The sequence below is a fragment of the Chiloscyllium punctatum genome, chromosome 35, assembly GCF_047496795.1.
Source record: "Chiloscyllium punctatum isolate Juve2018m chromosome 35, sChiPun1.3, whole genome shotgun sequence".
In the NCBI taxonomy this organism is placed as follows: domain Eukaryota; kingdom Metazoa; phylum Chordata; class Chondrichthyes; order Orectolobiformes; family Hemiscylliidae; genus Chiloscyllium; species Chiloscyllium punctatum.
Window position 1 is genome coordinate 23,759,944 of NC_092773.1, and position 25,267 is coordinate 23,785,210.

The 25,267-nt window shown below is 52.1% G+C and overlaps 1 protein-coding gene across 1 annotated transcript; it reads right to left on the minus strand.

Annotated features, from left to right (window-relative positions):
- Window positions 1-155: 155 nt before the first annotated feature.
- On the minus strand, window positions 156-21,354 carry LOC140459845 (uncharacterized). The gene is made up of 5 exons (XM_072554379.1): window positions 20,967-21,354; window positions 17,258-17,410; window positions 13,677-13,892; window positions 6,734-6,799; window positions 156-790 (listed from the first exon to the last, which is right to left on the minus strand). Exons 1-4 carry the CDS (start codon window positions 21,285-21,287, stop codon window positions 6,740-6,742), a joined length of 750 nt encoding a protein of 249 aa, XP_072410480.1. The 5' UTR covers window positions 21,288-21,354; the 3' UTR covers window positions 156-790; window positions 6,734-6,739.
- Window positions 21,355-25,267: the final 3,913 nt, after the last annotated feature.

Genomic DNA, 25,267 nt, shown 5'->3' on the forward strand with positions numbered 1-25,267 from the left:
CAGAGTTTATAGGAAGGAAATGGGACAGAGAGTAGACGATGAATTATATTCAATATGGAGAGATATTTGGGGGGGGGGGAAGGAATGAATTAAATCCAGGGGAGAAAATGCAAATTTAAAACATCCTCTCTGAAGATCTGCGCCCAGCGAAGAGAGTTTGAATGGAGTCTTTTACCGAAGATTTTCTGATCTGCGCAAGCTAAATGTCAAACCATCGCAACAGCGGGTGCTGTGTTTCATCGGACGACAGCAGGTTCAACCCGCAAAGTCCAGGAGTGGTTCAGAACCACATGGTGAGTCTTCGGCAGAGTCAATTGCCAGATGGGTTGAAATCAGGCGTGGAGTTTTACCAGCCTCCCGTTAACAGGGGAGCCCCCACCAGTCCACAGAAGAAAGCTGACAGCCATGAGCTGGCCGGCTCCCTAGCGCCACTTGGGATGGTGGTCGCCCCTGGGACTGCGAGACTCTGAAGGAACCCCCACCTGCTCTCTGGACGAAGACAAAACCAGCCAGCTCAGTGTGCCCACGTGTGTTTTATTTAGCGCAAGTGCCTGTCCTGTTTCCTGCTGAGCTTGCTGCCGTGTGGAACCGTGAACCTGCCAGACTGAAGGAACACGGCTCTCTGGCTCGCTCGTGACAAGACTGGAGAGTGGACGCTCACTTTAAATCGCCCGGTTTCTCTTGGCGGCCATTTGACGTTTCGCAAGCCCTGGGAATGGGTGAGAAGCGATTTTCACGTTGACTTCGTGCAGGAACGGCTTTTCTGTATCAAAGCCCGGGATTCTACCATCTGCAGGGCAAGAGAACACAGCGGGCACAAGTTAGCCACAGAACTGTTGCAGTTGTCTCCTTTAAACAAAGCAATCACCTGGAAATTAAAGCTACTGTCTCAAGGTGGCATGTAGCATCCTCATACAATATTCCGGCGCGGTACACGCCCTTCGGCCCCTCGATGTTACACTGACCTGTGGAACCCATCTGAAGCCCAGCTAACCTACACCATTCCATTCTCCTCCATGTGCCTATCCAATGACCAGTTCAATGCCTTTAAAGTTGGCAAGTCTACCACTGTTGCAGGCAGTGCGTTCCACACCCCCTCTGAGTAAAGAAACTACCTCTGACATCTGTCCTGTATCTATCACCCCCTCAGTTTAAAGCTATGTCCCCTCGTGCTAGCCATCACCATCAGAGGGAAAAGGCTCTCTCTGTCCACCCTATCGAACCCTCGTATGTCTCAGTTAAGTCCTCTCTCAACCTTCTTCTCTCCAACGAAAACAGCCTCAAGTCCCTCAGCCTTTCCTCATAAGACCTTCCCTCCCACACCAGGCAACATCCTGGTAAATCTCCTCTGAACCCTTTCCAAAGCTTCCACATCCTTCCTACAATGCGGTGACCAGAACTGTACACAATACTCCAACTGCGGCCACAATAGAGTTTTGTACAGCTGCAGTATGATCTCATGGCTCTGAAACTCAATCCCTCTCCCGATAAAAGCTAACACACCGTACGCCTTCTTAACAACCCTGTCAACCTGGGTGGCAACGTCCATAGCTTTTGCAAACTTCTATCAGGTCACTCCCTCATCCTGACCTTACTGTGTGCCACCAGTCAGTGGGATTTTGAAGGAGTATGTCTTGCAAGCTCCTGAGCGCTGAAGGGTAGGAGTGGACCAAACCGAACACACGGTGTCAACCCCTCAGACTCCAGATGCCGATCAGCTCTGGCTCAGCCACGTAACATGAATCCAAACAACCTTCCAAGGGCCCAAGCTGACCCCTCTCGGCCAACTTTCATCCTTTGCAAACAGGCGTGGGCTCGGGCCACACTGGATCTTTCCCCGACCGCCCCGTGAATGGAGTGGGGCAGTCGAGGGGCACTCATGCCGCTGGGGGTCGGGAGTCACGTGTAGGCCAGACCCAGGGAAGGACGGCAGATCTCCCGCCCTTGGAAGATGTGAGCAAGCTTCCCCCACCCCCAAGCTTTTAGACAAGGATTGGTGATAGTGGGCATGGTCACCATTGCAGGGACCAGCTTTCGGGAAGCAAGAGAGGAAATTGCAGTACCGTTGGCAATGATCTTCTCGTCTTCACTGGCAACGGGGGTGGTACCAGGGGACTGGAGAGTAGCGAATGTTGTGCCCCTGTTCAAAAAAGGGAATAGGGATAACCCCGGGAATTACAGGCCAGTTAGTCTTACTTCTGTGGTAGGCAAAGTAATGGAAAGGGTACCGAGGGATAGGATTTACGAGTATCTGGAAAGACACTGCTTGATTAGGGACAGCCAGCACGGATTTGTGAAGGGTAGGTCTTGCCTTACAAGTCTTATTGAATTCTTCGAGGAGGTGACCAAGCATGTGGATGAGGGTAGAGCAGTGGATGTAGTGTACATGGATTTTAGTAAGGCATTTGATAAGGTTCCCCATGGTAGGCTTATGCGGAAAGTCAGGAGGCATGGGATAGAGGGAAATTTGGCCAATTGGATAGAAAACTGGCTAACCGGTCGAAGTCAGAGAGTGGTGGTAGATGGTAAATATTCAGCATGGAGTCCAGTTACAAGTGGAGTTCTGCAGGGATCAGTTCTGGGTCCTCTGCTGTTTGTAATTTTTATTAATGACTTAGATGAGGGAGTCAGTAAATTTGCAGATGATACAAAGATAGGTGGAGTTGTGGACAGTGAGGAGGGCTGTTGTCGGCTGCAGAGGGACTTAGATATGATGCAGAGCTGGGCTGAGGAGTGGCAGATGGAGTTCAACCCTGCCAAGTCTGAGGTTGTCCATTTTGGAAGAACAAATAAGAATGCGGAATACAGGGTTAATGGTAGGGTTCTTGGTCAGGTGGAGGAACAGAGGGATCTTGGGGTCTATGTACATAGATCTTTGAAGGTTGCCACTCAGGTGGATAGAGTTTGTAAGAAGGCCTATGGAGTATTATCGTTCATTAGCAGAGGGATTGAATTCAAGAGTCGTGAAGTGATGTTGCAGCTGTACAGGACTTTGGTTAGGCCACATTCGGAGTACTGTGTGCAGTTCTGGTCGCCTCACTTCAGGAAAGATGTGGAAGCTTTGGAGAGGGTGCAGAGAAGATTTACCAGGATGTTGCCTGGAATGGAGAGTAGGTCGTACGAGGATAGGTTGAGAGTTCTCGGCCTTTTCTTGTTGGAACGGCGAAGAATGAGGGGTGACTTGATAGAGGTTTATAAGATTATCAGAGGAATAGATAGAGTAGACAGTCAGAAACTTTTTCCCCGGGTACAACAGAGTGTTACAAGGGGACATAAATTTAAGGTGAAGGGTGGAAGGTATAGGGGAGATGTCAGGGGTGGGTTCTTTACCCAGAGAGTGGTGGGGGCATGGAATGCGCTGCCCGTGGGAGTGGTAGAGTCAGATTCATTGGCGACCTTTAAGCGGCATTTGGATAGGTACATGGATGGGTGCTTAATCTAGGATAGAAGTTCGGCACAACATCGTGGGCCGAAGGGCCTGTTCTGTGCTGTATTGTTCTATGTTCTATAACTGGAATTAGTTTGTGGAGGTAAGTTATGAGCCGTACCCCTCCCCCGGTGGGGGTGGGTGGGGGGAGTGGAAATCCTCTGGATGACAAGCAGTGACCTTGCCAAGACTTCAAACTCAGACCCCCCCACAGCACCAGGGACCAGAGTTCAATTCTAGCCTCCAGCACTGATGCACTGGGAGCCAGAGCTGCCTCCCCTGCTCCTGCGGGTTGGTCCTGTGCTTTGAATACTTAGTGGTCATCCCGATAAAGAAGCACTCGTCATGCCAGGGATAACGGATTCCTGCACGTGCCGAGACAGCACGTTCCCAAAGAAATGTCACCTCTGCTTAGTCCTGCACGCGCGCCGTGGTCAAGCAACACGGTTCCTGCTCCTGTCGGGTTCTTGCAGAAGCCCCCATGTTTCAACGGAGGCTCAAGTTCTTAAAGAGGCCGTACAACGTACGCTCCTTCGCCTCAACGTTTACTCCGATATTCTCTCTGCGCGGGCAGCTCACCAACCTTTGGGTTGGAGGGCTGCAGCTCTGAGAAGGTGCGTGCTGGTTGGGAAGGTCCACCTCACTTTTCCAATCCCCTGTTTCCCCAGCACTTGGCCTGTCGCCTTGGTACATCGCGAGTGCCCCATCTAAACCCTCCTTCAATGCACTAAGGTGGGTCTGCCTCTCCCCCCCACCCCAGGCACTGAGTTCCAGATTCTTCACTAGCCTCTGCCCTCAAACCCCCCTCTCCTTTCCCTTAACTGTGTGCCTCCCCACCCCAGGTCATCGATTCCACAAAAGAGAAAAGGTTCCTTCCTATCTACCCCATCGATACCCCTCACCGTCTCACTGTCTGCCCTCCCTCCATCTCCTCTGCTCTCAGGCAACAACTCCCCCCAATTCTCCAGACCCCCCCCCCCACTCAACAGGGCAACATCCTGGTAAATCTCCCTCTGCTCCCCCCCCCGTGCCCCTCTCTCCCAGTGCTAGCACATTCCCTCCTATAATGTGGATTCCAGGACTGCACACAATACTCTCACTGTTGTCATCAGTTAGCAGGGGTGGAGGAGGTCTTGTGAGACCAGCACAAAGCCTTGGTATAGTTGGATAACCCAACGCCCCCTTTGCAACAAGGGCAAAAAGAGACAACTCCTTCCGAACCACTTGTTGTACCCACATGTAAATATTCTGTGCATATGTACCACAAATCCCTCTGGGGTGTCCCAATTTCCTGGTCTCCGACCACATCCAAAAACAAACGCTTGGTCTTCCATGTCTTACCAAAGCGATTATCCGCCCTACTTCCTCACCTTAACTGCTGCCTTCTCACCCTCCTTCCCTTAGTCCACGCCATTAGCCCTGCTGCCTCACGGCGCCAGGGACCTGGGTTTGAATCGACTCTCAGGCGACCTAGTGTCTGTGTGGAGTTTGCACTTTCTCCCCCTCACACCCTCCGGGTGCTCCGGCTCCCTCCCGCAGTCCAAAGACGTGCAGGTCAGGGTGGGCGGGCTGTGCCAAAGACCCCTGCCGTGTGCAGGTTAGGGTGGGCTAGCCGTGGGAAAGGCAGGGTTGCAGGGACAGGGTGGAGGAGTGGGTCTGGGTGGGATGCTCTTTGGATAGGCAGTGTTGACTGGAAGGGCCTGCTTCCACTCTGTAGGGAATCTATGATTATGTTATTCCAGTTCCCTCAGTTTATGCGGACAGCATTTATTGCCCATCCCTAATTGCCCCCTGTGAGAAGATGGGGGTGAGCTGCCTTCTTGATCCACTGCAGTCAGTGTGGTGTAGGGACACAGTGCCCTGAGGGAGTCCCAGGATTGTGAGCTAAGGATCGGCCGATATATTTCTGAGTCGCAGACGGTGAGGAGCTCAGAGGGGAACTTGCAGGAGGGTGGTGTTCCCATGTACCTGCTGCCCCTTGTCCTTCCCGATGGAAGTGGCCGTGGGGTTTGGAAGGTGCTGTCTGAGGAGCCTGGGGGAGTTGCTGCAGTGCGTCTTGTAGATGGTACTCACTGCTGTTACTGAGCGTCGGGGGATGGAGGGAGTGGGGGTGGGGACAATCGAGTGGGGGGCTGCTTTGTCCCTGGATGGTGCTGAGCTTCTCGAGTGTTTTTGGAGCTGCCCCCCTCCCCATCCAGGGCAAATGGGGAATATTCCCTCACACCCTCCTGACTTGGGCCTTGTCAATGATGGGGACAGGCTTTGGCGGGGGGGGGGGGGGGGGGGGGGGGGGAAAGAGTCAGGAGGGGAGTTACACGCAACAGGAATCCCAGCCTCTGACCTGCTCTTGCAGGCATAGCATTTATGTGTCCAGTCCAGAGTGTGACTGTGTGAGAGAGTGCGCAGGAGAGAGAGCATGCATGAGTGTGCACACGCGTGAGAGAGTGTATGCGCAAGAGTGTGCGTGTGGGTGAGGGGTGCAAGAGCGAGTGTGTGAGAGCGTGCGCACGAGTGTGCATGTGAGAGAGCATGCGTGAGTGCGTGCGCAAGTGTGCACACATGTGAGTGTGTACACGCGAGAGAGTGCGAGTGTGTGAGAGACATGAGAGAGGGTGCGTGCGCGAGAGGGCATGAGAGAGAGAGAGGGAGCGTGAGAGAGAGAGGGAGCGTGAGAGAGAGAGGACGCGCGAGCGTGCACTCGAGTGTGCGTGAGACAGCATGCGTGAGAGTTTGCGCACGCGTAAGAGAGTGCATGTGTGTGAGAGATGCGCGAGAGTGTGCATGCGTGTGAGACAGTGTATGTGAGAGAGAGTCATGTTTTAAAATGCCTTTTCAAATTGGAAATGTTTCTCCCTAGCTACAACCTCAAAAGGTCTCGAAATGTCAGGTCACAGGACACTCCCTTCGAAATGGTGATACGTTATGTCCAAAAGACGCAGACGTTGGCATTCGGGATGCTGGCCCTGGGAACTCCCCAGTCCAGCAGAAACTGCCCAAGTTGAGCAGCTTCATTCCAAACACTCACATGTTTCACCCTTCCTAACAGAGCGGCCAGAATTCAAATCCTCCACCAAACCTCATCGCTGTGGGGTATTGTCAACGCAAACGGTTGCCTGATCACTTGCACCCATCAGGAGAGATGCAAAGAACGCTGGTTTACCAAGGAGACTGCAGTCAACCCCGCGAGAGAGAGGCAGTGATCACTGTGGAGACGGCGCTCCCTCAACTGGGTTTCAACAGCGGTCACGCTGCTGCGCGGAACGGGCACTGCAAACGTTTGCTCGCGGGGTGCCACCCACTGCTTACCTTGAGTTAATCCAGAGCCAACTGGACAGCCACAGTGGAACACAGCCCCTCGGCCGCTCGGAGGATCTGAAACGCAACCGAACCGAGTTCACAATGAATCAGGTGAAGGCGGTCACAGTGAGGCATACAGGCAACGCACTCCACGCTCAAACGACGCACGTTACGGACTCCACACGCAGCACTCAACTCACGCGCTCGTTGGCATCGTTTGATTCCACGTACACGGTGTGGGCGGCACGGTGGCACAATGTCACAGCGTCAGACACCCGGGTTCAATTCCCACCTCAGGCGACCGTCTGTGTGGAGTTTGCACATTCTCCCCCCTGTGTCTGTGTGGGTTTCCTCCGGGTGCTCCGGTTTCCTCCCACAGTCCAAAGATGTGCAGGTTAGGGTGAATTGGCCATGCTCAATTGCCCGTAGTGTCAGGTGAAGGGGTAAAATGTAGGGGAATGGGTCTGGGTGGGTTGCTCTTCAGAGGGTCGGTGTGGACGTGTTGGGCCAAAAAGCCTGTTTCCACACTGTAAGGAATCTAATCTAATCTACACGGAGGGACGGGGCCGATGGACAAAACTGACCAGGAAAATTCAAGCTGACTTTTGCATTTTTGCTTTTACAAAGTTACGTTAAAAAAAAAGCTAAATTCTATGTTGTTTACAAGTTTCCAATAAGAAAGGAAGTGAGTAGCTAAAGTCCATGTTGGTTACAAGGTTAGATCTAAAAAGGAAGTGAACAGCTAAAGTGTACTCAGTTCCTTATAATCTCAGATGAGAGATAAGGAGAGTACAAGTGCATGAAACAAATATTTCGCCCCACGATATCAGACTCACTGAAAATAAGAGGGCTTCAGAGGGCTAATGGGAGCAAGGACCTTCAGGTTAGGAACACTGGTTAACAGCAGGCTCCTCGTTCATGAGAGGATTGGAGCTCCTTTTCATTTCTCTTTTTCTTTCCTTCCCACCTTCTTTCCTGCAGTTTTTCTACCATCCAACCAACCCCCTACAACTTTTAACTGCTTCCAACTTACCCAGAGGGGACGGGTTCTGGGGGCAGTGCCTTGGGTTCTGATTCCCAGCGGGCATGGACTCCGTGAAATGGACTGTAACTTGGGCACCTTTCAAAGATACGCTTGATTCTTCTTCCTCTGGGCTTAAAATTTTGAACTCCTCTGCTGGGCTTTTTCTTTTCTTTTTCTCACTCATTCAATTCTGTAACACTTACGTTTCTGTACCTCATACAATTTCATTTTAAACACAGAGGGTTAGGTGGAGAAGTTACGGCCCAGAGGTGGGCTGAAGTGATGTTCAATTGTAACTTCCCACAAAGAACTGGAATCGTTCATCTGAGAATAAAAGGTGTACTCAACTAAACAGAGGAAGGTGGGGCGGGGTGATGTCTGAATTGGTTTTACATGACAGGATTGGCTGGATATTTTTTTCTGTATTCACACTGATCCCTGGCAAAGCCAACATCGACTACCCATCCCTAACTGTCCCCTTGAGAAGGTGGGGGGGTGAGCTGCCATCTTGAACTGCCATCAGGGAGGAAGTCCCAGGATTCTGACCCAACGACACTGAAGGAACGGCCGATATATTTCCCAAGTCAGGATGGTGAGGGGCTCGGAGGGGAACTTGCAGGGGGGGTGGTGTTCCCATGTACCTGCTGCCCCTTGTCCTTCCAGATGGAAGTGGCCGTGGGGTTTGAAAGGTGCTGTCTGAGGAGCCTTGGGGAGTTGCTGCAGTGCGTCTTGTAGATGGTACCCATCTTGTAGATGCTGTTACTAAGCGTCGGGGAGTGGAGGGAGTGGAGTGTTTGTGGGTGTGGGGACAATCGAGCGGGGGGCTGCTTTGTCCCTGGATGGTGTCGAGCTTCTCCAGTGCTGTTGGAGCTGCCCCCCCTCCCCCATCCAGGGCAAGTGGGGAGTATTCCATCTGACTAGGGCCTTGTCGATGGTGGGACGGGGCTTTGGGGAGAGTCAGGAGGGGAGTTGATCACTCCCAGCCTCTGACCTGCTCTTGGAGCCATCATATCTCTATGGGCTGGTCCAGTTCAGCCTCTGGTCAACGGTAACACCCAGTACATTGACAGTGGGGGGATTCAATGACGGCAATTTGTACGCTCTTTTATTTGTGGGTGCTGTGAGACCAGTATAGAGTCATACAGCACAGAAGCAGATCCTTTGATCGTACCTCTATGTTCCAACTAGCACTAAACCATTTGCCCACAAGCATTCCTTGGCCATTGGCAATTATGGGTTAACTCGAATGCTTTGGGCCTGGAGTCATGTCGAGTCCGGACCAAATAAGGGTGGCAACTTCCTTACGCAAAGGGAACTGGGGGGGGGGGGGGGGGGGTTTCCAACAATCCCAAATGATCATTCGATTCTTAATTCCAGATTTTTACTCAACAAAGAACGTTCCAGAACAGGAGCAGGCCCTTCGGCCCTTCCTGCGCCAATCCAGATCCTCCATCTAAACCTGTCGCCTATTTTCTAAGGGTCTGTATCCCTCTGCTCCCTGTCCATTCATGAATTGATCTAGATACATCTTAAGTGACAATATCGTGCCCACCTCTACCACTTCCGCTGGCAACGCGTTCCGGGCACCCACCACCCTCTCCACCCATGCAATATCCCCCTTAAATTTCCCCCCTCTCACTTTGAACCCGTGACCCCTAGTAATTGAGTTCCTCCTCCCCCCCCGCCCCCACCCCCGGGGAAAAAGCTTCTTGCTATCCCCCCCTGTCTATTCCTCTCATGATTTTGTAAACCTCAATCAGGTTCCCCCCCCTCAACCTCCTTCTTTCCAATGAAAATAATCCTAACCTACTCAACCTCTCCTCATAGCTAGCTCCCTCCATACCAGGCAACATCCTGGTGAACCTTGGATAAAAGCAAATTACTGCGGATGCTGGAATCTGAAACCAAAAAGGAGAAAATGCAGGAAAATCTCAGCAGGTCTGGCAGCATCTGTAAGGAGAAAAGAGAGCTGACGTTCTGAGTCTAACTGACACTTTGTCAAAGCTTAGACTCGAAACATTAGCTCTTTTCTCTCCTTACAGATGCTGCCAGACCTGCTGAGATTTTCCAGCGTTTTGTGTTTTGGTTCCTGGTGAATCTCCCCTGCACCCTCTCCAAAGCATCTACATCCTTTTGGTAATATGGTGACCAGAACTGTACACGGTATTCCAAATGCGGCCGAACCAAAGTCCTATACATCTGTAACATGACCTGCCAAGCACTGTCCTCAATACCCTGTCTAAGCATGCCATATGCCTTCTTGACCACTCTACTGACCTGCATTGCCACCTTCAGGGAACAATGGACCTGAACCCCCAGCTCTCTCTGTAGATCTGGACTGAAATCATGTTCCACAGCCCGCCATGGAAATACCTAATCTGGATAAACACCATCCCACTAGGGCACCATCTCCCCAATGGCAACGTCACTGGCCACTCCCAGCCCAAGCCTGGATACTGCCCGGATCTTGCTTGCTTTCGGACCTGGAGTTGCCAGTGACGCAGACCCTCTGGTGCAGCGATCAGCGACCAGCCCACTCCCTAACTCAGGAAGTCCAGAGCCAACCATGTTGGGAATCACGTGGAGGCCAGACCAGACCAGACAGGGGAGGACAGCCCTCCCTTCCCTGAGGACACAAGTGACCTTTTCCACAACTTGGCCATGGGTTGCATGGTCACCTTTCGGCCAGCGTTCAACTCCGACTTGCCTCGAGAGATAGCTGGGGGGGGGGGGGGAAAGCACAGAAATGACAATTCTGTGAGAGTTGGAGGCTGGCAAGGAGGTTTGGGTGGGGGGTGGGGGGGGGGGGGGGGGAGAGGTGCTGCAGAGTGGCTTTATCTTTAACATCAGACAGCGTTCAAAGTCACCGGGTTTTAATGGACTGCTCTAGGCACAGTTATCGATTCCTGGGAGCACCACTCACACAGTCCTGGTGCTTTTGTTTGTCAGTCAGTCCGGAACTGAACAGAGCACTTCGACAAACTCAGCAGCGTAACCCTCACTTCACCGGCAGGAGGAGAGAGTCTCCCAACCACGGTCACAACATATTCAAATCCCCCCTCCCCCCCCCGTCCGTTATTGCTGTGGGCTGTCGATTCAGATGCACCATTTACATCGACCCGTGATGTTTCTGTTCTGCTGAGGGGGGGGGGGGGGGGGGGGGCGCACTCAAATATATGTTCACTTGCTTCCTTAACCGAGGGCTCCTCTCAACGTTGGGTTTGACAGAGCTCTCAAGTCAGCTCTGACCCATCTCCAGCACTCCTCCCCATACCCCCCCCCCACAGCAGCGATCGGGACCCCCCTCATCTTGACCTCCCCACATCCAGAGGATCACAGGGTCACTAGTCACAGACTGCCTTCCTCTCCCCTCCCCTTCCCTCGTCGGCATTCAGCAAGGGACCATTCCACGCCCCCACCCCCAACTCCGGGACACCCTCTTCCTCCACACCCCACCCGCATCTTCGCCGGCAGCCACAGAAGGTGCGACTCCTGCCCGTTCCCGTTATCCCAAGGCCCCCCCCCGGGCTTTCCCTGCGCTGCCCATCACCCAGTGTACTGCATTCGCCGCTCACAAGGCCGGTCTCCTCCGCAACGAAAACGCGTCCTACCCGCACAGAAATGACCCCCCCCAACCCTGCTCCCCGGCCAACGTCCCCAAGTCCAGGGCTCGCTGCAGAGCTCCAGCTGAAGCTCAGCGCAAACTGGAGGAGGAGCGCCTCCTTTTCAGTAGGTGACGCTGCCCAGAACGGTGGAGGCTGGAGATGAGAGAAGGGCTTTTGCCCGAAACGTCGATTTCGAAGCTACTTGGATGCTGCCTGAGCTGCTGTGCTCTTCCAGCACCACGAATCCAGAAGCTGGGAAAGCACAGCCGGTCAGGCAGCATCCGAGGGGGCTGGAGAATTGACGTTTGTCAAGAAATGTCGGTTTTCCCTGCCCCCTCGGACGCTGCCCGACCTGCTGTGACCTTTCCCAGCGCCCACTCTAATCGTGACAACGTTCAACAGAACCAGGAACCTAAAGTGAGCCCCTGCAGCACAATACTCGGCCGACATTGCCCCTGGGGTGGCTGTTTGTCACAAACGCAGATGTTAAAATAAAAACCGCCTGATATAATTAACACCAGCGCTGCGAGTCTGCAACCCCTAATCTGATCAGTCAAACGAAAACACGCAGGAAAAATAAACACTGCCTGACACTTCATTTACGCCCGCAACCCGGTCACGATGGCAACAAGTTATAATTATAGGGTGTCTTGAATACAGAGAGACGTTCCACAGCGTCTCACAACAGCTTTGGAGAACAACAACAAATCAGACTGAGCTGCTAGGAACCCCAAGGCTGGCTCGATGAGCTCGCCTTCGATGCGAACGGGTCACTGGACCCGAAACATTAACCGTGCTCTCTCTCCACGGATGCGGCCAGACCCGCTGAGCTGTTCCAGCAATTTTCTGTTTTGTTTTGTTTCTGATCAAGAGTTTTGAGATTTGTCAAACTTGAGCTTCAGAAAAGATTGACAAGGATGTTGGAGGGTTTGAGCTACAAGGAGAGGCTGAATAGGCCGGGGCTGTTTTCTCTGGAGCGTCGGAGGCTGAGGGGGTGATCTTATAAAATCATGAGGGGGGCATGGATAGGATAAATAGACAAGGTCTTTTCCCTGGGGTTGGGGGGAGTCCAGAACTAGAGGGGCATAGGTTTAGGGTGAGAGGGGAAAGATATAAAAGGGACCTGAGGGGCAATTTTTTCACCCAGAGGGTGGTACGTGTATGGAACGAGCTACCATTTTGTTTCTGATTGAGAGGGTCAGCTCAAGATTGCAGAGTGTGGGAGACTGGGCCCCTTGGGGGTGGAGGGGTTAGAAAAAAAAAAGAGTTTAGATCAGAGTGATGCTGGAAAAGCACAGCAGGTCAGGCAGAATCAGAGGAGAAGGAAAACCGACATTCCGGGCAAAAGGTTCTTCATCAGGAATGAGGCTGGGAGCCTCAGGGGGGTGGAGAGATAAATGGGAGGGGGTGTGGGGCTAGGGAGAAAGTAACTGAGACTGCAATAGGTGGATGGGGGTGGGGAGGAAGGTGATAGGTCAGAGAGGATGGTGGGGGAAGGTAGCAAAGAGTACAATGGGTGGATGGGGGTGGGGATGGAGGTGAGAGGTCAGAGAGGAGGGTGGGGGAAGGGAGCAAAGAGTACAACAGGTGGGGGGGGGTGGGGATGGAGGTGATAGGTCAGGGAGGAGGGTGGGGGAAGGGAGCAAAGAGTACAATGGGTGAATGGGGGTGGGGATGGAGGTGATAGGTCAGATGAGGAGGGTGGAGCAGATAGGTGGGAAGGGAGATTGAAGGGTGGGACAGGTCATGAGGGTGGTGCCGAGTTGGAAGGTTGGAACTGGGAGTAAGGTTTGGGGGTGGGCGGGGTGGCGGAGAGGAGGAGAGAAAATGAGGAAACTGGTGAAGTCCGCATTGACACCATGGGGTTGGAGGGTCCCGAGGCGGAAGATAACTTTTGCCTATTTGGAGAAAAGAGTCAAAGGGAGGGAGGGTTTGGACAGCAGCTGAGCTGAGGAAATCGGAGGTTTGCGGAAGGGGGAAAAAGACGTGGAGACTGAATAACAGGAGTGACAATTTGTGCTACCCCAGTCAGAGGGGCTGAGCTGGGTGCGGTACAAGCTACATCATGGGAATTACAGAGGAATGGAACCGATGCCTTCCCGACAGCACTGGCACTGAGCGGATCAGCTTAGGATGGTGGGGGTGGGGGAAGAGCGACCGAGGGAGAGACAGAAAGAGAGACAGAGACACCGACAGACAGAGGGAGCGAGAGAAACACAGAGACACCAAGAAAGACCAAGAGAGAGAACTAGAGAGAGAGACAGACAGACAGGTTCTGAACAACAGTTCTTGCAAAACGTGTGACATTTCAGGGATACGTCACCATGTTTCCGTCCTCCAGCTGGACTATCCCAACGCAGGGCACAGCGGGACTGGCCCAAACGCCCGGTGCCTCTCCGTCGGCTGGGAAGCCGAACCCAGCTCCCGCAGCCACTCCCGCAGGAAGGTGATGGAAGTCTTCGGAAGGTCTCCTGCTCGTGGGCAGTGACAGTTCCCCGACGTTCACACTCTCGGCTCCCTGGACCCCCGCAGCCATCTCCTGCATCAAAGGCAACAACTGTTAGAGCCCTGCGGCCAAACGCTGCGACTGGCAAAGCTGGGTGTCTGGGGTGAGGGGCAGGGCAATCATCCAGTCATAGAGATGTACAGCACAGAAACAGACCCTTCGGTCCAACCCGTCCATGCTGACCCAGATATCCCAACCCAATCTAGTCCCACCTGCCAGCACCCGGCCCATATCCCTCCAAACCCTTCCTATTCATATACCCATCCAAATGCTCCTTAAATGTTGCAATTGTTCCAGCCTCCACCACTTCCTCTGGCAGCTCATTCCATACACGTACCACCCTCTGGGTGAAAAGGTTGCCCCTTAGGTCTCTTTTATATCTTTCCCCCCTCACCCTATGCCCCTCTAGTTCTGGACTCCCCGACCCCAGGGAAAAGACCTTGTCTATTTACCCTATCCATGCCCCCTCATGATTTAAAAACCTCTATAAGGTCACCCCTCAGCCTCCGACGCTCCAGGGAAAACAGCCCCGGCCTACTCAGCCTCTTCCTACAACTCAAACCCTCCAACATCCTTGTAAGTCTTTTCTGAACCCATTCAAGTTTCACAATGTGCTTCCGATAGGAAGGCCAGAACTGCACGCAATATTCCAACAGTGGCCTAACCAATATCCTGTACAGCCGCAACATGACCTCCCAACTCCTGTACTCAATACTCTGACCAATAAAGGAAAGCATACCAAACACCTTCTTCACTATCCTATCTACCTGCGACTCCACTTTCAAGGAGCTATGAACCTGTACTCCAAGGTCTCTTTGTTCAGCAACACTCCCCAGGACCTTATCATTAAGTGTTATAAGTCCTAAGATTTGTTTTTCTGAAATACGACCTTGCATTTATCTAAGTTAAACTCATTGGGAATCATTCCCTTGCAAGTCAATTACGGGACCACATCTCGGAGGGTGGGGGCTGTGTGATACGGCCCTTCCTGAAACACAGGTGGCTTTAGTTTTCGGCCTGTGCTTTGGCCCTGTGAACATTGGAGGTGGGGAGCTCCAGGGCGCAGGAAACCTTAACACCCCCCCCACTTTAAACGCGGCCAGGCACACATCTCAATTAAACATAATTAATTGCAAACTCTTCGCTCTTAAATTGCCCGTTCGACCACAGCTCAGTGGTTAGCACAACTGCCTCACGGTGCCAGGGACCTGGGTTGGATTCCAGTCTCGGGAATTCTCCCCGTGTCTGCGTGGGTTTCCTCCGGATGCTCCGGTTTCCTTCCGCAGTCACAAAGTTGTGCAGGTTAGGGTGGATTGGCCATGCTAAATTACCCATAGTGCTCAGGGATGTGCAGGTTAGGGTGGATTGGCCATGCTAAATTGACCCATAGTGCCCAGGGATGTGTAGGTTAGGGTGAATTGGCTGTGCTAAATTACCCATAGTGCTCAGGGATGTGCAGGTTAGGGTGAATTGGCCGTGCTAAATTACCCATAGTGTTCAGGGATGTGTAGGTTAGGTGGGTTAAACATGGGAATGCACATATAGGAAAAGCGTTGGGTCCGGGTGCAAAGCTGTTCAGAGGGGAAGTGTGGACTTGATGGGCAACACTACTGATTCAATGACAATTATCACTTAACGTTCACTCAAACAATCCAAATAAACCAAACCTTCTGTGAATTGGAGGGCAGCTAATGTAACAGCGCTATTCTTAAAAACAAAAAGGTACTCTCGAGGAAATAGGGATTTATAGACAGGTTAGCCTGGCATCAATAGTGGGCACAATGCTGGAGTCTAATCTAAAAGATTTATACAATAGAATCCCTACAGTGTGGAATCAGGCCCTTGGGCCGAACAGGTCCACAATGACCCTCCGAGGAGTTATCCAGCCATACCCAGTCCCCGACCCTATATTAGCCCTGACTAATGCATCTAGTCAGCGCATCCCTGAGCACTATGGGTAATTTAGCACGGCCAATCCACCCTAACCTACACATCCCTGAGCACTATGGGTAATTTAGCACGGCCAATCCACACTAACCTACACATCCCTGAGCACTATGGGTAATTTAGCATGGCCAATCCACCCTAACCTGCACACCCCTAACCTGCAGCACGGTGGCACAGTGGTTAGCACCGCTGCCTCACAGCGCCAGAGACCCGGGTTCAATTCCCGCCTCAGGTGACTGACTTGGAGTTTGCACATTCTCCCCGTGTCTGCGTGGGTTTCCTCTGGGTGCTCCGGTTTCCTCCCACAGTCACAAAGATGTGCAGGTTAGGGTGAATTGGCCGTGCTAAATTGCCCGTAGTGTTAGGTGAGGGATAAATGTAGGGGTATGGGTGGGTTGCGCTTCGGCGGGTCGGTGTGGACTTGTTGGGCCGAAGGGCCTGTTTCTACACTGTAATGTAATCTAATCTAAAGGGGCAGTTTCCGTGCTGTATACCTGAACACTATGTGGTAATTTAGCATGGCTGAAAATGTATTGCTGGAAAAACGCAGCAGGTCAGGCAGCATCCAAGGAGAAGGAGAATCGACATTTTGGGCATGAGCCCTTCTTCAGGAATTTAGCACGGCCAATCCACCTTTACCTGCACATCCCTAAACACTATGGGTAATTTAGCGTGGCCAACCCACCCCAACCTGCGCATCCCTGAGCACTATGGGGACAATTTAGCGTGGCCAACCCACCCCAACCTGCACATCCCTGAGCACTATGGGACAATTTATCATGGCCAATCCCCTTAAGCTGCACATCTTTCAACTGTGGGAGGCACCCTGAGGAAACTCATGCAGACATGGGATGTGTGTGTGCGTGCGTGCGTGTGAGAGTGAAAGAGAGAGAGTGTGCATGTGTGTTTGTATGTGTGTATGCAAGAGACTGAGTGTGTGTTTGTGAGTGTGTGCGTGAGAGAGAGAGCGTGCGTGAGAGAGAGCGTGCGTGACAGAGAAAGAAAGTGTGTGTGTGCGTGAGTGATTGAGTGAGTGAGAGAGAGAGAGAGTGTGTGTGTAAGACACTGAGTGTGTGTGTGTGTGTGTGTGAGAGAGAGAGAGAGTGAGTGTGTGCGTGAGAGAGAAAGACGGTGTGTGAGAGTGTGAGTGTGTGTGAGAGAGAGAGAGAGCGTGAGTGTGCATGTGAGTGTGTGAGTAGACTCCACACACAGTTGCCGGAGGCTAGAATCGAATCTGGTGGTGTGAGGCAGCAGCATTAACCACTGAGCCAACTTGCCGTCCTAAAAGCCCTTCGGCCAGTCTGATCCCCAGCAATGGATCTTTGGCACAATGTAGAAATCAAACCGGTGTGATAGGGAGACCGGGCAGGGGGCTCCTGGCATAGGGACGGCGCACACTTCAAGGCCGTGGTATTGTTTCTGTTGGCGGACTCCCTCCTGCCTGTCCTTACCTCAGCAGCAGCAGCCTCCTGCAGGACATTGTGCAGGAGGCGGATATATTCCGACGCTGCCCGCAGCACGTGGACCTTGCTGGGCTTGCGGTCTTTCCGAATCAGCGGAACAATGCTCTTCAGCTTGGAGAAGCCACCGTTGATGCTCTGGACCTGAAATGAGAGGCACGTGTCTGACCGACGCTTGACTCACTGAGTACTTCACAGAGTACTTCACAGTACTTCTGCTCTTGTACCTGCTCATCCATCGATCAGGTCCTCAGACAGAGGTAGACAGACAGTATTATAACACAGTGGTGAACTCTTCTGCCAATTAAACCAAACGCCCTCGAAAAGCTCAACTCGCCTCGCAATCTGTCAATATATGAGTGACCGAGAATGCCCCAAATTCCACTATTTAAAACAAATAAAATCAATTTATTCCTTAGCTCTAAATGTGACCACTAAACAACAAGTATTCACAGCTCTCAACCCCCTTTTCTTTCAACTGCATGTTATCTGCCTCCAACTCTATAACAATAGGTCACGTTGAAGCTTATTCCCCTTGAACCAGTCCAATTTCCTTTAGAAATCGTTCACTCCCTCGCAGACGGTGAGTTCCAGATGGAGGGGAAGCAATGGATGTAAGATGTCTGGAATTATCAGAGAGTTTTGATAAGACAACACACTGATTAATCCAATAAGAGCCCATGGTGTGAGTAGACTGAGGATTGGTGAACCCGTAAGAGGTCTGAGAATCTGGGATAAGAGGGACACTTCTGGAATGGTAACCTGTAACTAGCGCAGGGAACAGCGCTGAAAAAGCTGCACATCTTTGTGTCGAGGAGTGGCAGATGGAGTTTAGTTTAGCTAAAGGAGAGGTGCTGCATTTTGGAAATGCAAACCAGGGCAGGACTTATACATTTAATGGTAAGGTCCTGGGGAGTGTTACTGAACAAAGAGACCTTGGAGTGCAGGTTCATAGCTCCTTGAAAGTGGAGTCGCAGGTAGATAGGATAGTGAAGAAGGCGTTTGGTATGCTTTCCTTTATTGTTCAGAGTATTGAGTACAGACATTGGGAAGTCATGTTGTGGCTGTACAGGACATTGGTTAGGCCACTGTTGGAATATTGCGTGCAATTCTGGTCTCCTTCCTATCGTAAAATTGGAGGGTTTGAGCTATCGGGAGAGATTGAATAGGCTGGGCTGTTTTCCCTTGAGTGTCGGAGGCTGAGGGGTGACCTTAGAGAGGTTTATAAAATTATGAGGGGCATGGATAGGGTAAATAGATAAGGTTTTTTCCCTAGGGTGGAAAGAGGGGAGCCCAGAACTAGAGGGTTAGGGTGAGAGGGGAAAGATATAAAAGGGACCTGAAGGGCAACCTTTTCACACAGAGGGTGGTACGTGTATGGAATGAGCTGCCAGAGGAAGTGGTGGAGGCTGGTACAATGACCGCATTTAAATATCCCAACCCAATCTAGTCCCACCTGCCAGCACCCAGCCCATATCCCTCCAAACCCTTCCTATTCATATACCCACCCAGGTGCCTTTTAAAGGCTGGAATTGTACCAGCCTCCACCACTTCCTCTGGCAGCTCATTCCAACACGTACCACACTCTGTGTGAAAAAGTTGCCTCTCAGGTCATTTTATATCTTTCCCCTCTCACCCTAAACCTATGCCCCTCTATTTCTGGATTCCCTGACCCCAGGGAAAAGACTTTGTTTGTTCATCCTATCCATGCCCCTCATGATTTTGTAAACCTCCACAAGGTCACCCCTCAGCCTCCGACGCTCCAGGGAAAACAGCCCCAGCCTATTCAGCCACTCCTTGTAGCTCAAACCCTCCGACCCTGGCAACATTCTTGTAAGCCTTTTCTGAATCCTTTCAAGTTTCACAACATCCTCCCAATAGGAAGGAGACCAGAATTACACGCAATATTCCAACAGTGGCCTAACCAATGTCCTGTACAGTCGCAACATGGCCTCTCAACTCCTATATTCAATACTCTGACCAATAAAAGAAAGCACAACCAAACACCTTCTTCACTATCCTACCTAACTGCGACTCCACTTTCAAGGAGCTATGAACCTGCACTCCAAGATCTCTTTGCTCAGCAACACTCCCTAGGACCTTACCATTAAATGTATTCATTCCTGATGAAGGGCTGTTGCCTGAAACGTTGATTTTCCTGCTCCTCGGCTGCTGCCTGATCTCCAGCACCTGCGGTCCTTGCTTTTTCCTCGTCTGTCATCCTGCTCAAATTTGCTTCTGGTTTCATAATTGTGGGAAAAGATCTGTCACCCTGCCTACACACAGCATGGCCACACAGAAAATCAAGCCTGTCCAAACCAAATACCCAGAATGCCTCAGCACTGACCAAACAACAGGGGGGACCAGACATGTCCACAGTCACTCGCAGACCAGGGAATACACTTCCCTAGACAACCTGACCATAAGCTTCCTGGACCCGATAAAAACAGCTGCCCCAAAGCCTTAAGGGCAGTCCCGTAACCCAGCGATAGCAAAGCTGCACAAAGGACAGGACAGAAGGAGAGGCACCAGAATACCTCGCTCACAGAACAGCAACAACAGAAACACCTTACTGCCAAGGAAAGGGACATTCTCACCTACCCTCAAAGAGAACTGGATCCCGTTAAGAACTGATTGATGCTGCCAGACACTTCATTGTATCTACTTTCACGACACTCTGATCACCACTGTAACTTGATTACTTAGAGTCATAGAGATGTACAGCATGGAAACAGACACCCTTTGGTCCAACCCGTCCATGCTGACCCAGATATCCCAACCCAATCTAGTCCCACCTGCCAGCACCCAGCCCATATCCCTCCAAACCTTTCCTATTCATATACCCATCCAAATGCCTCTTAAATGTTGCAATTGTACCAGCCTCCACCACTTCCTCTGTCAGCTCATTCCATACACGTACCACCCTCTGTGTGAAAAGGTTGCCCCTTAGGTCCCTTTTATATCTTTCCCCTCTCACCCTAAACCTATGCCCCTCTCGTTCTGGACTCCCCCACCCCAGAGAAAAGACTGTCTACTCATCCTATCCATGCCCCCTCGTGATTTTATAAACCTCTATAAGGTCACCCCCTCAGCCTCTGACGCTCCAGGGAAAGCAGCCCCAGCCTGTTCAGCCTCTCCCTGTAGCTCAAACCCTCCAACATCCTTGTAAATCTTTTCTGAACCCTTTCAGGTTTCACAACATCTTTCCGACAGGAAGGAGACCAGAATTGCACGCAATATTCCAATGGTGGCCTAACTAATGTCCTGTACAGCTGCAACCTGACCTCCCAACTCCTGTACTCAATACTCTGACCAATAAAGGAAACCATGCTAAATGCCTTCTTCACTATCCTACCTACCTGCGACTCTATCAAGACCATTGCATTTTCACGATGTTTAACTGTACTACTATAAAAGCTGGCTTGATTCTCAGCTCAGGGGAAAAGAACCCTTGGTCAGTTCTCTGTCAGCTGAGTCAATGTCTCTTTAAGTGATATCGCTTGGAACAAACAGTTTGTCAACTTCACCCGATTTGGCTTGTGCGCTCTCTGTTCAATTGGGCTCAATTCTCTGAGAATAATGCAAATCTACTTCAGACCATATCTCTAATGTTACTGCATTTCCATTGTGGCTAATGCTCACAAACGGGTACCTGTTGCCACCCACACACCCTTCCATTTCCCTCCGAGACTGTCCTCACCCGGTGCCTCTCCCTGGCGTTGGCTGCCCGCCTCTTGCCGAACAGCTCCTGCACATCGGTGCTGGCGTCGTAATGCCCAGCCGGCTGCCTCCGGAATTTCCGGACAGGTGCCAGGACGGGCAACGGGCCCAAGGTCTCGTCCAGGACCTGGCTCATCCGCTCAGGCGCGGGCACCAGCAGGAGGTGCCCAGTCAGCTGCTGCCCGCCACCCAGCTCCTCCTGGAGGAGCCCAGAGACCTCCTCGTCTTCGTCCTCGCAGCTCAGCTCCAAATAAAACTGCAGCTCCTCCTCGTCCTCCATGTCCCACTCCCTCCAATCCATGGCTTGCAATTTAACCTCTTGCCCGCTTCCCCCACTGACCAATGGAGATGACCCTTTGCTCTCTCCCTTTTCCCCTTTCATTATCTTTGTCTCTCTCCCCCCCCCCCCGAATCCCTCTTTTCCCCTCTCTCTACCCTTTTCTCACCCTCTTTTCCTCTATCTACCTCACCTCCAACTCCCTCTGTTTCCCCCAAACTGTCCCTCTCTTTGTCCCACACTGTCTTTTTCCCACAAACTGTCCCTCGTTTTCCCTCCACTCTCCCTCTCTTTTCCCTCAATCTGTCTCTCCCTTTCCTTCAATTTGTCCCTTCCTTTCCCCACTTTCTCTCTCTTCCCTCAATCTGTCCCTCCCTTTCCCCACTTTCTCTCTCTTTACCCTCAGTCTGTCCCTCCCTTTCCCCACTCTCTCTCTCTTCCCTCAATCTGTCCCTCCCTTTCCCCACTCTCTCTCTCTTCCCTCAATCTGTCCCTCCCTTTCCCCACTCTCTCTCTCTTCCCTCAATCTGTCGCTCCCTTTCCCCACTTTCTCTCTCTTTACCCTCAATCTGTCTCTCCCTTTCCCCACTTTCTTTCTCTTTACCCTCAGTCTGTCCCTCCCTTTCCCCACTTTCTCTCTCTTTACCCTTAATCTGTCTCTCCCTTTCCCCACTTCCCCCTCTCTCTCTCTCTCTTTCCCCTCACCCCCACTTTCTCTCTCTCTCTTCCTCCTCTTTCCCCTCACCCCCACTTTTTCTCTCTCTCTTCCCCCTCTTTCTCCTCACCCCCACTTCCCCCCTCTCTCTCTCTCTCTCTCTTCCCCCTCTCTCTCTCCCTCTTTCCCCTCACCCCCACTTCCCCTCTTTCCCCTCTCTCTCTCTCTCTCTCTCCCTTTCCCCTCACCCCCACTTTCTCTCTCTCTCTCTTCCCCCTCACCCCCACTTCCCCTCTTTCCCCTCTCTCTCTCTCTTCCCCCTCTTTCCCCTCACCCCCACTTTTTCTCTCTCTCTCTCTCTTCCCCCTCTTTCCCCTCACCCCCACTTTTTCTCTCTCTCTCTCTCTTCCCCCTCTTTCCCCTCACCCCCACTTTCTCTCTCTCTCTCTCTTTCCCCTCACCCCCACTTTCTCTCTCTCTCTCTCTTTCCCCTCACCCCCACTTTCTCTCTCTCTCTCTCTCTTCCCCCTCACCCCCACTTCCCCTCTTTCCCCTCTCTCTCTCTCTCTTCCCCCTCACCCCCACTTCCCCTCTTTCCCCTCTCTCTCTCTCTTCCCCCTCTTTCCCCTCACCCCCACTTTTTCTCTCTCTCTCTCTCTTCCCCCTCTTTCCCCTCACCCCCACTTTTTCTCTCTCTCTCTCTCTTCCCCCTCTTTCCCCTCACCCCCACTTTCTCTCTCTCTCTTTCCCCTCACCCCCACTTTCTCTCTCTCTCTCTCTTTCCCCTCACCCCCTCTTTCCCCTCTCTCTCTCTCTCTTCTCCCTCTTTCCCCTCACCCCCACTTCCCCTCTCTCTCTCTTCCCCCCCTCTCTCTCTCCCTCTTTCCCCTCACCCCCACTTTCTCTCATGGCGCGTGACCACAGTCCCGTTCCCACCCACGTGCCCCACCGGCCCCCGCAGGGCAGGCTGGGAGTTGTAGGCCCAGGCGCCGCTGACTCCAGCCGAGAAGTCGGGCGCTGGACTACAGCTCCCGGCCTGCACCGTGGCGGCCGCGCCTGCGCCCCGTTTCCCGCCGCACGCGAGTCAGGCGGCGTGGGCGAGAGAGAAGGATAGAGACATTGGAGGAATGGAGAGATAGAGACTGCAGGGATGGAGAGAGATAGAGAGAGATAGAGGAAGAGAGGGATGGGGAAAGATAGAAGGATGGGGAGAGATAGGGAGGAGGGATGGAGAGAGAAAGATTGGAGAGAGATAGAGTTAGGGAGGAGGGATGGAGAGATAGAGAGGAGGGATGGAGAGAAAGTGTGGGATGAATGGAAAGAAACAGAGAGATGGCAAGAGAAAGGATCAGAAAAGGGATGGAAAGTGAAAGTGGGATAGAGAGAGTAAGAAAGTGAGATAGTGGCATAGAGAGGAGGGATAGAGGCTGAGGGGGAGAGAGAAGAGTGGGACAGAGAGAGAGAGGGAGAGAGAGGGGTTAAAGGGACAGAGGCATAGAGAGTGGCGTAGAGGAATGGGGGGGGGGAGAAAGGGGCAGGGTTACAGAGGGAAGGAGAGTGAGAGAAGGGGATAGAGGGACGGAGAGAGAGAAAATGGGACAGAGGCTTGACAAGAGAGAGAGAAAGGATTGACACAGGACAGATGACGATGGAGAGAGAATTGGGGAGGGGTGTAGGGAGAGAATGACAAAAGAGGGTTGCAAAGATAGAGGAGAGAGGGAGAATGTGAGAGAGGAAGATTAGCTATGGTTGTTGGCAGGAAAATGAATTGATGTATGCATGTCTTTCAGGGAATGGATGCTATCATTGTGACCTTGAGGACAATTCAGATAGACAATGTATTTGATACCCAAAGCTTTCGGAAGGGTCAAGTCTCCTGAAGCAACTCGTGCACTCTGACTGTTCTTCAGATCTTTTGCAGTTGTCCAAAGGGTCACTTCAGTTCTTTTGTGGGATGTGGGTGTCAATGTGAGGCCAGCATTTGTTACCCTGTCCCTAATTGTCCCTTTGGGGAGATGGGGGTGAGCTGCCTTCTTGAATCGCTGCAATCTGTGTGGTGTAGAACCCCCCACACAGTGCCCTCAGGGAGGAAGTCCCAGGATTCTGACCCAGCAACACTGAAGGAATGGCTGATATATTTCAGAGTCGGGATAGTGAGGGGCTCAGAGGGGAACTTGCATGGAGTGGTGTTCCCATGTATCTGCTGCCCCTGGTCCTTCTAGATGGAAGTGGTCGTGGTGTTTGGAAGATTCTGTCTGAGGAGCCTGGGGGAGTTGCTGCAGTGCGTCTTGTAGATGGTACCCACTGCTGTTACTGAGTGTCAGAGGGTGGAGGGAGTGGATGTTTATGGCTGTGGGGACAATCAAGTGGGGGCTGCATTGTCCCTGGATGGTGTCAAGCTTCTCAAGTGTTGTTGGAAGTGACCCTCCGCACCCCCCACCCCCACCCCCACCCCCTCACACACTCCTGACTTGGGCCTTGTCGATGGTGGGGACAGGCTTTGGGGAGAGTCAGGAGGTGAGTTACCCGCTGCAGGATTCCCAGCCTCTGACCTGCTCTTGTAGATACTGTCTATAAATGGCTGGTCCAGTTGAGTTTATAGTCAATGGTAACCCCCAGGATTTTGGATTAGTGGTGCTGGAAGAGCACAGCAGTTCAGGCAGCTTCGAAATCGACGTTTCGGGCAAAAGCCCTTCATCAGGAATAAAGGCAGTGAGCCTGAAGCATGGAGAGATAAACTAGAGGAGGGTGGGGGTGGGGAGAGAGTAGCATAGAGTACAATGGGTGAGTGGGGGAGGGGATGAAGGTGATAGGTCAAGGAGGATGTTGACTTTGGGGAATACAGTGATGGAGACACCATTGAACGTTAAGGGGTGGTGGGTGTGATTGTCTCTTTTCGGTGATGGTCATAGCCTGGCCTTCGCGTGGCACAAATATTACTTGCCACTTGTCACCCCACGCCTGGATATTGCCCGAATCTTGTATTTGAACACTTAAGTATCTGAGAGGGGAATTGTGCTGAACATTGTGCACTCATCGGCGAACATCCCACTTCTGAGCTTGAAGTGGAGGGCAGGTCATTGATGAAGCAGCTGAAGATGGTTGGGCTGAGGACACTACCCTGAGGAACTCCTGCAGAGATGTCCTGGAACTGAGATGGCTGGGGTCCAACAATCACGACCGTCTTTCACTTGAGGGCCATTGGCTCCGACACCGCAAAGTCCAGGGGAATTGGCTGTGTGTTGAGGACGGAGTTGCAGGTCTTTTGAATAGAATCAAGGTTGTTGGATATCGGCCATGTGGAACAATGGAGAAGGTTATTGAAGAGCACAAAGAGATCTTCGTCGAT